The 18,997-nt window shown below is 48.1% G+C and overlaps 2 protein-coding genes across 2 annotated transcripts in view; one reads left to right on the top strand and one right to left on the bottom strand.

Moving 5' to 3' along the window:
• Nucleotides 1–6,404, bottom strand: part of FAM57B (family with sequence similarity 57 member B) — a 16,876-nt gene extending 10,472 nt beyond the window's left edge. The window contains exon 1 of the mRNA XM_018559116.1: nt 6,085–6,404. Within this exon, the coding sequence (XP_018414618.1) occupies nt 6,085–6,209 (125 nt within the window). The 5' untranslated portion in view covers nt 6,210–6,404. The remainder of the gene's footprint in view (nt 1–6,084) is intronic.
• An 11,084-nt stretch (nt 6,405–17,488) lies between these two features.
• LOC108789147 (keratin-associated protein 5-2-like) overlaps nt 17,489–18,997 on the top strand; it is a 2,725-nt gene continuing 1,216 nt past the window's right edge. Inside the window, exons 1-2 of the mRNA XM_018559084.1 lie at nt 17,489–17,542; nt 17,942–18,073. Of these exons, the coding sequence (XP_018414586.1) occupies nt 17,489–17,542; nt 17,942–18,073 (186 nt within the window). The remainder of the gene's footprint in view (nt 17,543–17,941; nt 18,074–18,997) is intronic.

Here is an 18,997-nt window from a genome sequence, read left to right as displayed (position 1 = left end):
GGTAGGGGTGTGGATGGTTGTGGGGGGGGGGGGGAGGGGGGGGTCATCTGCATGCGCATTCCCTGCCTGATGTCTGATTTTTCGGTCATTGCTGTAACTGATGTGATGACTTTTTGCTTTTTCCAAAAGTAGGTACAAAATTCTCGTCAATTCTTCAGTCTCTGACCATCTCCTGTATCATGTCTGCAGTCTCTGACCATCTCCTGTATCAGGTCTGCAGTCTCTGACCATCTCCTGTATCATTCCTACAGTCTCTGACCATCTCCTGTATCATGTCTGCAGTCTCTGACCATCTCCTGTATCAGGTCTGCAGTCTCTGACCATCTCCTGTAGCATGTCTGCAGTCTCTGACACCCTCCTGTAGTATGTCTGCAGTCTCTGACCATCTCCTGTATCATGTCTGCACTCTCTGACCATCTCCTGTACTATGTCTGCGGTCTCTGACCATCTCCTCTAGTACGTCTGCAGTCTCTGACCATCTCCTGTATCATGTCTGCAGTCTCTGACCATCTCCTGTATCATGTCTGCAGTCTCTGACCATCTTCTGTCATATGTCTGCAGTCTCTGACCATCTCCTGTACTATGTCTGCAGTCTCTGACCATCTTCTGTCGTATGTCTACATTCTCTATAGTCTTCATACTATAGGAGATGGTCAGAGACTGACCAGTTAGTTATTGTTATCAGAAGACTGTGTGTTGTCTCATGAAAGGCTGACATGTTAAAAAAAAAACTACCACCAAGTACTAAAAACGTCCAAAATGGTGATTTCTCTCCTCTGTCCTGTCCCTGAACTCCGTCTATTTCCCTATAAAGTTATATTGTAATTCTATAGACTACAAATCCATATAAAGCAGAATTCCAGCCAATAAATTCGGGATTAATATGAACAGCCAATCAGAAGTTAGAATAACAGAATCGGCTTTTGCTGCAATCCAGGGAATTTCCTGCAGTACTTTGTTTCTGCCACTAGATGTCCTCAGTCCGATGGTCAAAATCATCCAACCCACTTTGGTCGTGGCCCCGCCCCCCATCCAGTGACTGGACAGTGAAAGGAGATGGGCTCATCTCTTTGTCACTATCCTCTCTCCTCCTATCAGCATGTTTCTTCGTCAGCACATGAACGGCTTGGCTTTTGCTTCTCCCTCTCTCAGTCTGAGCCGTGCAGTACAGGGACAGCGAAAGGCTGATACCAGATCACATTCAGGCATCTGAAAATGAATTGCATGGTGCGCTAAGGATTATAGAGCTGCATTCACTACAACAATGGACGTTCTTTATGTTGACACACCTGAAAGGAGCAGTGTGCAGGGAACATGACTGAACATGAATGTAATAGAGCCGCTGTGTATATGACGCTGACAGATTGTACACATGATACAATGGCACGCGTGTACACAATATTTATACATCTGCGTGTACACATCATACAGTACAGTGAGTGTTGTCACCCTTGGACAGGAAGTGAGTTACTGACAGGATCACCTGGTGAAAATAAAGGGAAAAAGACCTTTAAAAAGAAAACAAATGCAGCTGCTGCATCTGAGGACTGGAAGGTCGGGTGGGGGAGTCCGGTGACGTCGATGTCCGTGACGGCTAACGAAGGGAAGGGGGGGAGTCAGGTGACGTCCATGTCCGTGACGTCACCAGACTCCTCCCCCCTTCGTTAGCCGACGGAGCCACTTGGGCCGGTGAGTTTGCCCAAGAAACTTTCTGCACGAGCGCCAGCCAAGGCATTGGCCTATACACATACAGCACAGCAATGACCTATACACATACAGCACTGAACTGTGCACATACAGCACAGCAATGACCTATACACATACAGCACTGAACTGTGCACATACAGCACAGCAATGACCTATACACATACAGCACAGCAATGACCTATACACATACAGCACTGAAGTCATAAAATGAACTAGGATCACAGTACTCCAGCACGTTATTAATCTCACGTGCCCCACTCAAGCGGCGGCCATATTGAGTGGGGCACGTGAGATTAATAACGTGCTGGATTAGTGTGATCCTAGTTCATTTTATGACTTCATTGCAGTGCTGTATGTGTGTAGGCCAATGTAGTTGGATCTGTATGTGCGTTATAATTAATCGAAATTAATCGATTAAAAAAAAGTTCGATTAATCGAACACGAAAATTGTAATCATTACCAGCCCTAGTGCAGACACATCTAAGTTCTGGAAGATGACCCCACACTGATGATCTGAGTGTTCTGCGTATTTTCTGTGTTTGTCGTTTCTATGACAATCAGCAAAAATACAAAATACACAACTTGTCATGTGACGTCCGAGAGATATAAAGTGATACAAAGCAGATCCATTGTCAGAGCAACACAAGAGACAAATGCACCAGTCAGCAAGTCAGATAGAGCCCGCCTCATTTCCTGGCTGGAGGACGTCCAGCATCATCTAGTGCTTTCCTCGCCAGACTGACTGTCCCTGGCCACGCCCATTTTCATTCAATGGATTTAATTTCTTTCAATCATGGAGGCTCAGCACCACATGTGGGAGTTCTGCATGCAAATGCTGCCTGCCTAGGAACGCCCCTCCTCCAGACTGACAGCCACTCGTCAGGGCAATTTTATATTTGCATAACTCCTCCCAAGACCCAGTCAGGCTGACTGTCCCTGGCCACGCCCCTTTTCATTCATTGGATTTGATTTCTTTCAATCATGGAGGCTCAGCACCACATGTGGGAGTTCTGCATGCAAATGCTGCCTGCCTAGGAACGCCCCTCCTCCAGACTGACAGCCACCCATCAGGGCAATTTTATATTTGCATAACTCCTCCCAAGACTCAGTCAGGCTGACTGTCCCTGGCCACGCCTCTTTTCATTCATTGGATTTGATTTCTTTCAATCATGGAGGCTCAGCACCACATGTGGTCGTTACCTTTGGGGTGGTCTCCACGCAAATGGAACCTGCCAAGGAAAGCCCACTCCTCCAGGCTGGCATCCACCCATCAAGGCATTTTGATATTTGCATAACTCCTCCCAAGACCCAGCCCACTGCTTGAATCAGGGCTGAGGGCTCTTGGGAGCAGTACTGAGGCAGGATGCTGTGATGTTTTCAGGATGTACAGCACCCTGCCGGCCCCTCTGTGTTGCATTACACCCTCCCGCCAGCTATGATATGAAGCACAGGGACCCAGTGATGTCATCACTGGGTATAATATAATGCATGTCATGAAAACAGACAGTTCTATATAACAATGTAATTACCATGTTGATGAGGGGGGGAGGGGAGAACTATGGGAAGCAATATTACACTCCACCTGGGGGTTTCAATACTCCCCCAACCCCAAAACTAAGCAAAAAGGAAGAGATTTGGAGCTAAAAATAAATTTTAATGGGATTTCATGTAATGCCGGAAATGTGGAAGTGGAATCGCTGAGCGCGGACGTTTCACCGAAAACCGTATTGTCTCCTCCATAAACAATACCCAGAGCACACAAGTACAGCTTCTATGACACAATGTATGACCTTTATATATATATATATATATACTGGTCGCCTACCCCTGTACACAGCGTATACCTATACACCAATCACTGACCCCTGTACACTGTGTATACCTGTCTGTATATAAGGGACTGTGACCCCCTATACATGGTGTATACCTGACTCCTGTACATTGTATAGATTTGTCTACAAGAAAGTATCATTGAAGATTCTTCGTGGTACAGAGAGGGAGGTGCATGGTGACCTGAGGATAATACATTGTACATGTGGAATATGGAGGTCAGACATTGTACTTCCAACCATGTACAGATGGCAGGTCCTGCATTGCTGTCTGTGTACAATGTCCCCCAATACAATGCTGCTACATAGTAAACTCCTAGACTAATGCTGATACATTGTATATCCTCATGAAGAAACCTACACATTGTATACCCCACACATCGAGAAATATACATCGAATGCCCGGTATAGTGAGTTATATACATTGTATACCCAGTATAGTGAGATATATACATTGTGTGCCCAGTATAGTGAGATATATACATTGTGTGCCCAGTATAATGATAAATATACATTGTGTGCCCAGTATAGTGAGTTATATACATTGTATGCCCAGTATAGTGAGTTATATACATTGTATGCCCAGTAAAGTGAGAAATATACATTGTATGTCCGGTATAGTGAGATATATACATTGTATGCCCAGTATAATGATAAATATACATTGTATACCCAGTATAATGATAAATATACATTGTATGCCCAGTATAGTGAGATATATACATTGTATGCCCAGTATAGTGATAAATATACATTGTATACCCAGTATAGTGAGATATATACATTGTATGCCCAGTATAGTGATACATATACATTGTATGCCCAGTATAGTGATAAATATACATTGTATGCCCAGTATAGTGAGATATATACATTGTATGCCCAGTATAGTGAGATATATACATTGTATGCCCAGTATAGTGATACATATACATTGTATGCCCAGTATAGTGATAAATATACATTGTATGCCCAGTATAGTGATACATATACATTGTATGCCCAGTATAGTGATAAATATACATTTGCCCAGTATAGTGAGATATATACATTGTATGCCCAGTATATATACATTGTATATCTCTCAGGGACATGCTGTACATTCACTGTACTCAGATTCATGTTCCCATCTATAGTGATAATGATACATTGTATCCTGTGATGTCATAGACTGTATCCTGTGTATAGAGAGTGTGGTGCAGTGTGACCCCTTCTAGTTATGAAGATTGGGGTCACCCTGTGCTGTCCTAATTCCTGTCCCCCCAGTATACTAATAATACATTGTTCCCTCCCCATAGTGTACACAGCTATACATTGTATATGATGTGATGCAGATCCCAGGTGCTGTAATACAAAGTGTCCTCTGTACAGTGACAGTGGCAGAGTGTGCTCTAGTTATGGGAACGCAGGCCACCCTGTGATGTCATCATGCCTGTACGGTGTATATTCTGTATAGTGATAGCTCTATACTGCACCCCTGGTGTAATGATCCTGGTAAAGGAGTGTACCATCATAGTGATGACACATTGTATCCCCTGTATACAGAATCACGTACATTACATCTTCTCTACTGTGATAAATATACATTGTGTTATGTGCATAGTGATGGTGCAATGCATCTTGTGCATGTGTATGGTGATGATGGTGCGGTGTGCCCTATGTATGGTGATGATGGTGCAGTGTGCCCTGAGTATGGTGCAGTGTGCCCTGTGCATGGTGATGATGGTGCAGTGTACCCTGTGCATGGTGCTGATGGTGCAGTGTGCCCTGTGCATGGTGATGATGGTGCAGTGTACCCTGTGCATGGTGATGATGGTGCGGTGTGCCCTGTGCATGGTGATGATGGTGCAGTGTGCCCTGTGCATGGTGATGATGGTGCAGTGTGCCCTGTGCATGGTGATGATGGTGCAGTGTGCCCTGTGCATGGTGATGATGGTGCAGTGTGCCCTGTGCATGGTGATGATGGTGCAGTGTGCCCAGTGTATGGTCATGATGATGCAGCGTGCCCTGTGTATGGTGCAGTGTGCCAGGTGTATGGTGCTGATGGTGCAGTGTGCCCTGTGTATGGTGCAGTGTGCCCTGTGTATGGTGCAGTGTGCCAGGTGTATGGTGCAGTGTGCCAGGTGTTTGTTGATGATGGTGCAGTGTTGCCGGTGTATGGTGCAATGGGCCCGGTGTTTGGTGATGATGGTGCAGTGTGCCCTGTGATTGGTGCAGTGTGCCCTGTGTATGGTGCAGTGTGCCCTGTGTATGGTGCAATGGGCCCGGTGTCTGGTGATGATGGTGCAGTGTGCCCTGTGTATGGTGCAGTGTGCCCGGTGTATGTTGATGATGGTGCAGTGTTGCCGGTGTATGGTGCAATGGGCCCGGTGTATGGTGATGATGGTGCAGTGTGCCCGGTGTATGGTGCAGTGTGACCGGTGTATGGTGATGAGGATGCAGCGTGCCCTCTCCCGGTGCGGAGCTCCCCCCGTACCCCTGTGATGGCAGTGTGTGGCCTGACGTCCCTGGTGCTGATGCTGCGGATGATAATGATGGAGAAGGGTACCTGGCGGCCACGATGTCGGTGTTGGGCTGGTCTCCCCGGAAGGTGGGTATCCCCCGGAGCCCGGCCCTGGCCAGCAGGAAGAGACCCGGGAAGAAGGCGCTGCCAGCCGCCAGGACCAGGACCATTGCGGCACCAGGAGGAGGAGGAGGAGGGGGAGGGGGGCACACAGCACCGGGCACACAGACAATGGGGGCAGAGGAGCACTGCTGTCATACACAAAGAGGGGAGAGCCAGGGAGGGGGGCATGGAGGAGGAGGAGGAGAAGGAGGAGGTGGGCAGGCAGAGCCGCTGCTGGTCCCCTGACTGAGGATGATGGCTGGATGATGTGCAGTGACACGGGGACAGCCGGGAGAGAGGGAGGGGGGGACACAGGAGGATCCGACACTGCTACCCCTGCCTGTCATAATCCAGCCTGACATGGCTCTGCTCTAATCCTTATTAGACTACTCCCCCCATCATCATCCGGGGGGAGGGGACCAGAGACAGGTGCACCAGCCTCAGCCCAGCCTGTCCAACAGTGTACATACATTCCTCCTCTATACCCGACATTGTACACACCCTCCTCCTCTATACCCGACATTGTACACACCCTCCTCCTCTATACCCAACATTGTACACACATTCCTCCTCTATACCCAACATTGTACACACCCTCCTCCTCTATACCGGACATTGTACACACCCTCCTCCTCTATACCCAACATTGTACACACATTCCTCCTCTATACCCAACATTGTACACACATTCCTCCTCTATACCCAACATTGTACACACCTTCCTCCTCTATACCCAACATTGTACACACATTCCTCTATCCCTCCTCTAGCCCCAACATTGTACACACATTCCTCCTCTATCCCCAACATTGTACACACATTCCACCTCTATACCCAACATTGTACACACCTCCCTCCTCTATACCCAACAGTGTACATACATTCCTCTTCTATACCCAACATTGTACACACCTTCCTCTTCTATACCCAACATTGTACACACATTCCTCCTCTATACCCAACATTGTACACACCTTCCTCCTCTATACCCAACATTGTACACACATTCCCCCTCTATACCCAACATTGTACACACCTCCCTCCTCTATACCCAACAGTGTACATACATTCCTCCTCTATCCCCAACATTGTACACACATTCCCCCTCTATACCCAACATTGTACACACCTCCCTCCTCTATACCCAACAGTGTACATACATTCCTCCTCTATCCCCAACATTGTACACACATTCCCCCTCTATACCCAACATTGTACACACCTCCCTCCTCTATACCCAACAGTGTACATACATTCCTCCTCTATCCCCAACATTGTACACACATTCCCCCTCTATACCCAACATTGTACACACCTCCCTCCTCTATACCCAACAGTGTACATACATTCCTCCTCTATCCCCAACATTGTACACACATTCCCCCTCTATACCCAACATTGTACACACCTCCCTCCTCTATACCCAACAGTGTACATACATTCCTCCTCTATCCCCAACATTGTACACACATTCCCCCTCTATACCCAACATTGTACACACCTCCCTCCTCTATACCCAACAGTGTACATACATTCCTCCTCTATCCCCAACATTGTACACACATTCCCCCTCTATACCCAACATTGTACACACCTCCCTCCTCTATACCCAACAGTGTACATACATTCCTCCTCTATCCCCAACATTGTACACACATTCCCCCTCTATACCCAACATTGTACACACCTCCCTCCTCTATACCCAACAGTGTACATACATTCCTCCTCTATCCCCAACATTGTACACACATTCCCCCTCTATACCCAACATTGTACACACCTCCCTCCTCTATACCCAACAGTGTACATACATTCCTCCTCTATCCCCAACATTGTACACACATTCCCCCTCTATACCCAACATTGTACACACCTCCCTCCTCTATACCCAACAGTGTACATACATTCCTCCTCTATCCCCAACATTGTACACACATTCCCCCTCTATACCCAACATTGTACACACCTCCCTCCTCTATACCCAACAGTGTACATACATTCCTCCTCTATCCCCAACATTGTACACACATTCCCCCTCTATACCCAACATTGTACACACCTCCCTCCTCTATACCCAACAGTGTACATACATTCCTCCTCTATCCCCAACATTGTACACACATTCCCCCTCTATACCCAACATTGTACACACCTCCCTCCTCTATACCCAACAGTGTACATACATTCCTCCTCTATCCCCAACATTGTACACACATTCCCCCTCTATACCCAACATTGTACACACCTCCCTCCTCTATACCCAACAGTGTACATACATTCCTCCTCTATCCCCAACATTGTACACACATTCCCCCTCTATACCCAACATTGTACACACCTCCCTCCTCTATACCCAACAGTGTACATACATTCCTCCTCTATCCCCAACATTGTACACACATTCCCCCTCTATACCCAACATTGTACACACCTCCCTCCTCTATACCCAACAGTGTACATACATTCCTCCTCTATCCCCAACATTGTACACACATTCCCCCTCTATACCCAACATTGTACACACCTCCCTCCTCTATACCCAACAGTGTACATACATTCCTCCTCTATCCCCAACATTGTACACACATTCCCCCTCTATACCCAACATTGTACACACCTCCCTCCTCTATACCCAACAGTGTACATACATTCCTCCTCTATCCCCAACATTGTACACACATTCCCCCTCTATACCCAACATTGTACACACCTCCCTCCTCTATACCCAACAGTGTACATACATTCCTCCTCTATCCCCAACATTGTACACACATTCCCCCTCTATACCCAACATTGTACACACCTCCCTCCTCTATACCCAACAGTGTACATACATTCCTCCTCTATCCCCAACATTGTACACACATTCCCCCTCTATACCCAACATTGTACACACCTCCCTCCTCTATACCCAACAGTGTACATACATTCCTCCTCTATCCCCAACATTGTACACACATTCCCCCTCTATACCCAACATTGTACACACCTCCCTCCTCTATACCCAACAGTGTACATACATTCCTCCTCTATCCCCAACATTGTACACACATTCCCCCTCTATACCCAACATTGTACACACCTCCCTCCTCTATACCCAACAGTGTACATACATTCCTCCTCTATCCCCAACATTGTACACACATTCCCCCTCTATACCCAACATTGTACACACCTCCCTCCTCTATACCCAACAGTGTACATACATTCCTCCTCTATCCCCAACATTGTACACACATTCCCCCTCTATACCCAACATTGTACACACCTCCCTCCTCTATACCCAACAGTGTACATACATTCCTCCTCTATCCCCAACATTGTACACACATTCCCCCTCTATACCCAACATTGTACACACCTCCCTCCTCTATACCCAACAGTGTACATACATTCCTCCTCTATCCCCAACATTGTACACACATTCCCCCTCTATACCCAACATTGTACACACCTCCCTCCTCTATACCCAACAGTGTACATACATTCCTCCTCTATCCCCAACATTGTACACACATTCCCCCTCTATACCCAACATTGTACACACCTCCCTCCTCTATACCCAACAGTGTACATACATTCCTCCTCTATCCCCAACATTGTACACACATTCCCCCTCTATACCCAACATTGTACACACCTCCCTCCTCTATACCCAACAGTGTACATACATTCCTCCTCTATCCCCAACATTGTACACACATTCCCCCTCTATACCCAACATTGTACACACCTCCCTCCTCTATACCCAACAGTGTACATACATTCCTCCTCTATCCCCAACATTGTACACACATTCCCCCTCTATACCCAACATTGTACACACCTCCCTCCTCTATACCCAACAGTGTACATACATTCCTCCTCTATCCCCAACATTGTACACACATTCCCCCTCTATACCCAACATTGTACACACCTCCCTCCTCTATACCCAACAGTGTACATACATTCCTCCTCTATCCCCAACATTGTACACACATTCCCCCTCTATACCCAACATTGTACACACCTCCCTCCTCTATACCCAACAGTGTACATACATTCCTCCTCTATCCCCAACATTGTACACACATTCCCCCTCTATACCCAACATTGTACACACCTCCCTCCTCTATACCCAACAGTGTACATACATTCCTCCTCTATCCCCAACATTGTACACACATTCCCCCTCTATACCCAACATTGTACACACCTCCCTCCTCTATACCCAACAGTGTACATACATTCCTCCTCTATCCCCAACATTGTACACACATTCCACCTCTATACCCAACATTGTACACACCTTCCTCCTCTATACCCATCCTTCTTCCCCCAATACTGCTCTCTGCTAACTGGCTGAAATACTAAATCAGTAATCCTCTGCCGGTGTCATAACATAGAGAAAAGTTAGTGACCCCTCAAACTCCTGTCCCGGAGCTCTGACAGTGCCATGTTTCAGGCGCTGGGAGTGTCTGGGGAAGCTGATGAGGCGGCACACAGACTCCAGGCATTGATCATGGGAGAGACACGTATGTAACATGAGAAATGGCCGCCACACTCTCCAATGTACAGATCAGAGTACACGGAGTGAGAGAATGGAGACGTCACACGTCAGTATCAGGATCCTCTCCTCCGGTGACAATATATTTCTGATATTTATATAAAAGAGGAAATTACACATAACATAAAAAGAACAAATTGTTACAATCAGAAAAAAAAACTTATTGAACACAAAATATTCAATTGTAACAATTTGGTGAAAAGAAACGACCGGAATCTCCTCAGCAATAAAGTGACACAAAACTGAGGAGATAAATCCCTCCGAGTCCCTGAACTCTGACCCCAATGTCTCTTATTTGTGTGTCACTCGGCTGTAGGTCCTCCAATCATCTCTGACACTGTCCTTCCTTCTGGAGGGGGGCTACGTCTGTTCCCCATGGTCCCTGTGTGTGTTAATAAAGTAGTCACCGCTCCAAGCTCCGCCCCCCGGGATGGACTACAATCTCAGGTTTAGTTTACTCATTTGTATTGAGATTGTAGTCCATGGGGAAGGGGGGGGTGATGGAGCTTGGAGCGGTGACTACACTACAACACACACGGGGACCATGGGGAACAGACGTAGTCCCCCTCCAGAAGGAAGGACAGTGTCAGAGATGATTGGAGGATCTACAGCCGAGTGACACACAAATAAGAGACATTGGGGTCAGAGTTCAGGGACTTCAATGCAGTTTTAAGGTTTCACTCCGGAGTTTAGTGTCACTTTAAAAACAATTCTTTGGGAATATTATAATTCTTGGGCTCATGTTAAAAATAATAGTCCAGTTGAACTTTTAGTTGATAATGCATTCCAGGAGCATCTGAGGAAAAGGAGTTCTGTGTTGGTTTGTTGTCTTTAGAAGTAGTCACATGTTGGGTAGAAAGGTCGGTCCCCTGCCAGCATGCCGCAGAGAAGGACACTTGTGTTCTGGGTTGAAGCAGTGGTCTCTCTAAAGAGGTCCAACACACCCCCTAGGCCAGGGGTAGGCAACCTTGGCTCTCCAGCTGTGCTGAAACTACAAATCCCATCATGTTTCTGCCTCTGGGAGTCATGCCTGTGGCTTGCAATGCCTTATGGGATTTGTAGTTTCAGCACAGCTGGAGAGCCAAGGTTGCCTACCCCTGCCCTAGGCTGAAATGATGAGACTGAGTATTTCCTCAGTCTCCCCTCCCCCCAGTGATCAGTCTGCTGCAGGTAAAAGGAAGCATTTCCTCACTCCGTCAGTGATCAGTCTGCTGCAGACAGGAGGCGTTACGATCCTTCCTCCATATACTTCTACAGAACAGCTCCTTGGACAGGGGGAAGGCAAACTCCGGCCCTCCAGCTGTGGTGAAACTACAAATCCCATGATGCATCTGTCTCTGGCAGTTATGCCTGTGGCTGTGAGAATCTTGCAATGCCTCATGGGATTTGTAGTTCCACCACAGCTGGAGGGCCGGAGGTTTCTTCCCCCTGTCCGTGGAGATGTATATGGAGGGAGAGAGGTAACACCCACCTGGGTCATGACACATGACCTTCTGTACAGACTCAACACCCAACCCCTTGTACCTCCAGTCGCCGTGTGCTTTGATGTATGGCCTGCCGTTGCTGTCCTGTTCTGAAGATGCCATTTGCCTGGCACTCTTTGGCTTTAACACTTTCAGCATCTAAAGCATGCGGCCAGTGAAATCAGAACCTATGATCAGCATGCCAGTCCTGAGCTGCAGAGAAAGTACAGAAGCCATTGGATCAACATGACACCAGGGTCATTACTGTGTCATTCATATTGAATGTGCTTCCGTAACACAACGCACATTAAAGCATGCCATAGCGCACCGCAGTGCATGGCTTTAGTGTGAATATGCCCCGGTACAGGACAGGCATGTAAGACATTCGTGGCCCCCTTGGGGGGGGGGTCCCTGGGGGGGGGTCCCTGGATGGTGCCGCAATGATTCTGTCATTGGATGACCTGTGCAATATTCCCAGCAAGGCCGGTCATTATAGAAATTGATTTTCCGATATGTGCGAGCACTTAATGTGGCGATAAGGGATCGATCGATCCCTACTGCTGAGCTAAGCTGCAGATGTTCAGCCAAAAGTAGAGGGGGGAGGGGCTTTCAGGAGGTGGGGGCCGTCCTCATGGCAATGGTACTGTCTGTGGAAAGAAATGACCAGAATCCTCATTCTTCAGCTCCTGCAATTGGCTTATTCTTTTCCTTGCAACCACGGCAATGGTACTGTCAGCAGGACGAAATGACCACAGTCCTCATTCCTCAGCTCCTGTAATTGGCTTATTGCCTCTGCCAAAATTATGCGCAGCCCTGGAAATCACCTTCCTGCTGACACAAAGGGGCATGGGCCCTGTACATGAGTACTGCCTGCACCCCCCTATCAGTGGCCCTGTCTCCATCAGAAGCCCATGTGACAGGCTGACAACATAGGAGCGCAACTGGGAGACAGGTTTAGAGCGTTGTCACCCTTTAATAGGAAATGCCTGAACAAGGACCTCCATTGCCCTTCTGGGCGCCATGGATGCGCTTGTGAATGATGATCACCTGTGCCGGTGGTTGGAAAGGGTTAACGGCCAGGCCGCCACGCCGCAGAGCGGTAATGCAAATCGGTTTTGCATGGAGAAGTTTTGACTTGCAAACCTGTAAGGCAGCTGGAGCAGCAAATGAGTAAAATCAATCTGAGGGCCCATCCAGGTCTATGGGCTTCAGGTAGAAGAGTTCCACCTGGCGTAGAGCCGTGTGGGTGCCATTCACACTTGTGCCTCCGGAGGGCGCTGACGAGTACAGTGCATACCCTCTAGGGGAGCGAGCGCTGTGCTGATGGCATCCGCCTGGCTGTACGCTGGGCGGAACTTTCATACATGAAGCCCTATGAGTTGCCGCCACCCACAGCAACAACTGTGCCACGGTGAGGTGTGGTGGGGTGCCAATGCACCGCCCGTGGGACCCCATTATAGTGCGGGGTAAGGGCCACTCACATGTGTAAAATAGGCCGTGTCCATTTTTTTGGCACGTTAGGGTGCACTGGCCGTCCATCCCTTCAACGGACTTCCTTAAGCACATTGACGCAAAATGAGCCCTTCCGCATAGCGTGCGTTGCGGTGCGCTGCTTCTGAAACAATGGCGCAGGTCTGATTTTGACTACATTGTGACGCAGCTGACCGGTCTAAACGCAACAGAGAGGAGCAGATTGACGCATTTTAGAACGGGCCCCTCCGCATCACGCTAAGGAACCAATCAGCTTTCGCCTTCCATATTGCAGCAGACGCTTGTCGTGAATCTTGTCGTTCTTTCACTGGATGGTTCAAGAGCCAAAACTCAACATGCGAGGCTGGGTTCACACTTGGGCGTTCGTAATATGCGTGTTTGACGCACGTTTCTATCGCGATTTGCGGTCAAGGAAACGCACGACGAACGCGCGTTTACGAGGGCAATCCAGCTGTATCCTAATGGATACGCGTGGAAAATACGCCCCAAAGAAGCCCCTGTAGTTCTTTGGGTGTAGGGCGTTTTTCAGCGCGTTCCTACTCGCTGAAATACGCCCAGGTGGGAACCGCGCCCATAGGAAATAATGGGATTTCACTTGCTGGGCGTTTTACAGCTCGTCGATCAGCGCTGTAAAACGCCCAGGTGTGAACCAGGGCTGTAGATCCTCCAATCATGTCTGACACTGTCCTTCCTTCTGGAGGGGGGCTACGTCTGTTCCCCATGGTCCCTGTGTGTATTCTAAGGTAGTCACCGCTCCAAGCTCGCTCCCGGGATGGACTACAATCTCAATACAAATCAGTAAACTAAACATGAGATTGTAGTCCATCCCGGTGGGCGGAGCTTGGAGCGGTGACTACTTTATTAACACACACAGGGACCATGGGGAACACAAGTAGCCCCCCTCCAGAAGGAAGGACAGTGTCAGAGATGATTGGAGGACCTACAGCCGAGTGACACACAAATAAGAGACATTGGGGTCAGAGTTCAGGGACTCGGAGGGATTTATCTCCTCAGTTTTGTGTCACTTTATTGCTGAGGAGATTCCGGTCGTTTCTTTTCACCAAATTGTTACAATTGAATATTTTGTGTTCAATAAGTTTTTTTTTCTGATTGTAACAATTTGTTCTTTTTATGTTATGTGTAATTTCCTCTTTTATATAAATATCAGAAATATATTGTCACCGGAGGAGAGGATCCTGATACTGACGTGTGACGTCTCCATTCTCTCACTCCGTGTACTCTGATCTGTACATTGGAGAGTGCGGCGGCCATTTCTCATGTTACATACGTGTCTCTACAGCCGAGTGACACACAAATAAGAGACATTGGGGTCAGAGTTCAGGGACTTGAAGGGCCTTTTATGATTTACCTCCGAAGTTTAGTGTCACTTTATGAAGATATTTGAATGGGGAGCAGCGCGCCGCTGCGTTCGCCGTGTGCAGAGATCTCGCCGTGGAGCGAATTCCATGTTATACAATGTTTCGCCATCACAAAATGTTTCCTGGGAGGGGATTTGTTTAAAGGTTCACTTCCAGAACGTACAATAAATGAACGACGATTGTCTGTCTGTGACACTTTCATGGTAAGGAAAGAGGCAGAAACCCAAATGCCATCATATCGCGTGTTCACAGCGTCCCGAAATCTGATTGGCCGCATTTCTTCTATGAGAAATATATATTTATAAATCTACATCTATCCAAAGGAGATACAGAGACAAAGACATTGTCAACGTTTCTCAGCGCATCTTTATTCTCTCTCTCTCTTTTGCTTCTGTGTTTGTTTATATTTAAAGCTGAACTCCGAGATCAGCAAACATTGTCCTTGTCATTCTTCTCGGGGAGCTTTGTGTATTCCTTCCAGATCTGTGCAGTAACCCAGTGTGAGGAGCTTCCTGTAATAAAGACCGCTCACTGCTGCTCTCTCTCCTTGTACAGGGTGACTGGTCTTGTCTCCGCCCCCTCCTGTAATAAAGACCGCTCACTGCTGCTCTCTCTCCTTGTACAGGGTGACTGGTTGTGTCCGCCCCCTCCTGTAGTTTCCTGAAGTGGGTGGTGCCTGCTTGGCCCTCCCGCAGCTCAGCTGTCTGCACAGGCTATGTACAGCACAGTGATGATGTCGCTGCTACTTTCACAAGATGATATCTGGCTTTGTAAAGGCGTTTGGTGCACACATGATACATTTATATAACTGTGGCTATTGAGGAATAGATTTCAATGGAAGTTTTTGTGGTTTACAGTATATCTAAATTCAGTTATTTTTTCTAGTTCTGGATGGAAGTGTGGAAGGGGTCAGGGGTCATCATTTATCAAAGCCTGTGCCTCCATTAGGGCTCAGTGAGTACTCTCCTTGTCGCACTCCTTACCGATATGTCCCTTGTAGTGGGGGGTGCTCGCAGTGACCGCGGATGGCGCCGCGAATATCAGCAAAATTGTAGAAATGTCACCAGCACACCAGTCCTTTTAAGATAGCAAAAGCTTCATTTATTGAAGTTTTTTGTCATATGACCAAACACGCGCTTTCGGGACCACGCAGGGTCCCTTCATGAGGCTTTAGCTTTGGGCTCCCATTAGGGCTCAGGCACACCATTTCAGAGTGTTACAACATGCACCATTTCATAGAGCGTTGCTGCATGCTGCACTGCGATGCACGTCCATTTGCAAGGTGCATTGGGTGCCATTCAGAATAAGGGGGGGGGGGTCAATGTCTGATTGCTGGGAGCTCTTTTCAGGGACTAGCTGTGTCCTAAACACTGCAGCTCCTGGCAGTAGCAGCAAAGGTTCCCTGAGCAAGAACCAATACCCCCCCCTTCCCCCCTTCTCCCTGATCTGTGTGACAACGGCTCCCAATACCTGCCGGACCCATATAGAGTCCAAATGGGCCACCTTGGGGCTATTGTGTAGCCACGCAGTCTGCACAAATAGCACATCTGTCCCTGGCCCCTGGACAAGGTCATCTGCTTCCTCTATGAACATGCTCGGCGAACCCTGTGCATGTTCATACCCCGATGATTCTATAGAAAGATCTATGGCGGTCCCCTCCTCCCATCGCCATCTCACGGCTGCGGCCGGCCCAGGTTAGAAGGAACGCTCTCAGCAAAATTTTGACATTGCTGCAGATTCACAAACCGCGGCCTAAGATGGTTTCCCAGCAGATCGCTGGAGGGGAAGTGTAATTAATGGCATCCCTGTCTGGGGTGAGAAGCCCAGAGTGACGGAGTACATACAGCAATCCGGGCCTGGCATATCAATCATGCGCTGAGAGCATATGGGGGGGGGGGGGGGGGGCATACAACTTTTTTGGATATGTTGATGGAGTACAGGCGCCCCCTAGTGGTGTCTTCAGAAGGATATGTTCATGGAGTACAACTGCCCCCTGGTGGTGTCTTCAGGTGGATATGTTGATGGAGTACAGGCGCCCCCTGGTGTCTGCAGGTGGATATGTTAATAGAGTACAGGCGCCCCCTAGTGGTGTCTTCAGGTGGATATGTTCATGAAGTATAGATGCTCCCTGGTGTCTTCAGATCCATATGCTTATGGAGTATAGGCTCCCGCTAGGGAAGGGGTAGGCAACTTTGGCCCTCCAGCTGTAGTGGATCTACAAGTCCCCTGAGGTATTGCAAGACTGACAGTTACAAGCATGCCATAGTGTCTTTCAGTGGCTATGTTGATGGAGTACCGGCGCCCCCTAGTGGTGTCTTCAGGAGGATATGTTGATGGAGTATGGGCGCCCCCTAGTGGTGTCTTCAGGAAGATATGTTGATGGAGTACAGGCGCCCCCTAGTGGTGTCTTCAGGAGGATATGTTGATGGAGTACAGACGCCCCCTAGTGGTGTCTTCAGGAGGATATGTTCACCGCCGTTCACACCTTCGCCTTCTGTGAGCGCATTCCAAAAGCATCGGTGTGTGTTCACATGTAAAAAAACAAAACACTTGATTTCATTTGTAAATATTTTTTTGTAACATAATCCTCATTTTAGAGGACAAATTGCAGAATAAAAGGGTCACATGAGGTACAAATGCATTGGGTTACCATGATGTTAATGAAGACCATGCTCTGGTGACCATGCTGAACAAGACCAAACCTCAGTGGTTGAGCCATGACTACTGGGCCACGCCTGCTTTAGATAAGCCACGCCCATGTGTTGCCGCTGCGCGCATATATCTCTGAAAGTGATCCCTCTGCCCCCTGTGTATTCTGTCTTCTCTCTCCCTCTGTCCCCCGTGTATTCAGTCTTCTCTCCCTCTGTCACTGTCCCTATGAATAATAAGTCTTCTCACCTTCTTCTCTACCCTTCCAGGCACTCACAGTCCCGGCCTCCACCTCCCCCACCCCTGAGCTGAGCCTCCCCCTTCCCGGCATTATATTTCTATCCGTCTCGTTATATCTCATTGTACTTCTCCTCCTCCTCCTCATCCACCAGTGCTTGCAGGTAAGTGGTGCTTTCAGTCCTCAGTCCGCCTTCTTTAGTGCTGGTCTATGGCTGTGTACACTCCTGATTGTGTATGTCATCACATGACTCCGTGGCAGGCTGGTACACGTGTTCAGGTGTTGCTGCGCCGCCGCCCCGGTCACCTGTACTTGGCAAGCTGCGCTGGGGGAAGCTATTAGTATTGACATTTTGATAAATAGTATTAATAGATTGTTGATTTTATCAATAATAATGAATGCTAAAAACTATAAAGTGCATGAGAATATTAATAATACAACATTTAAAAAAAAAGACCAAGAGCTGAGGATTTATAATGTTCGTGCTAGAATTACAGGCCAGGAACCTTCCCAGGGACTATCACTGTCTGTCCCGCACAGCTTTTCCCTCCTCAGCCCCCCTGCATACACTATTTGTATTGTTAATCGCAGCGCTGAGGAAGATTGTCCCCTCCGGGCCACCGTCTCTATGGTTCTTGGACCTGGGCCGGGGTTACCATGGTGACGGGGGACGCTGCCGCAATCTCGCGAGATGTGATCTGCTGGTTGCTGGGCTTTGTTTGGGGTGTGCTGTATGGTGAGTGTTGGGCGGAGGGTCCGGGAGGGGGGTCATTGCTGATGTTCGGGGTGTAGCAGGATTATCGGTGAGGGGGATGGGCAGTTGGCATTACTGGGTACTCTGGGCACAATGGAGTGCGGGGGAGTGACCGGATTGCTAAATTTCTCCATTGTTCCCGGACTGAGGTCTGTCTGTGTATAATAATCACTTCTGTCTTCTCTCCTAGTCAGTCTGCAGTCCTGGAGCTGATGGCTGTGAGTATCTAAATACACTCTCCCCATGTATTCAGTCTTCTCTCCCTCTGTCCCCCCCTCCCCTCTGTGTATTCAGTCTTCTCTCCCTCTGCCCCGCCTTCTCTGTGTATTAAAT

The sequence above is a fragment of the Nanorana parkeri genome, unplaced genomic scaffold, assembly GCF_000935625.1.
Source record: "Nanorana parkeri isolate BGI_ZX_2015 unplaced genomic scaffold, ASM93562v1 scaffold379, whole genome shotgun sequence".
NCBI classification, from domain to species: domain Eukaryota; kingdom Metazoa; phylum Chordata; class Amphibia; order Anura; family Dicroglossidae; genus Nanorana; species Nanorana parkeri.
Note: the sequence above shows the minus strand (reverse complement) of the source record. Positions and strands in the feature narration are given on the sequence as shown.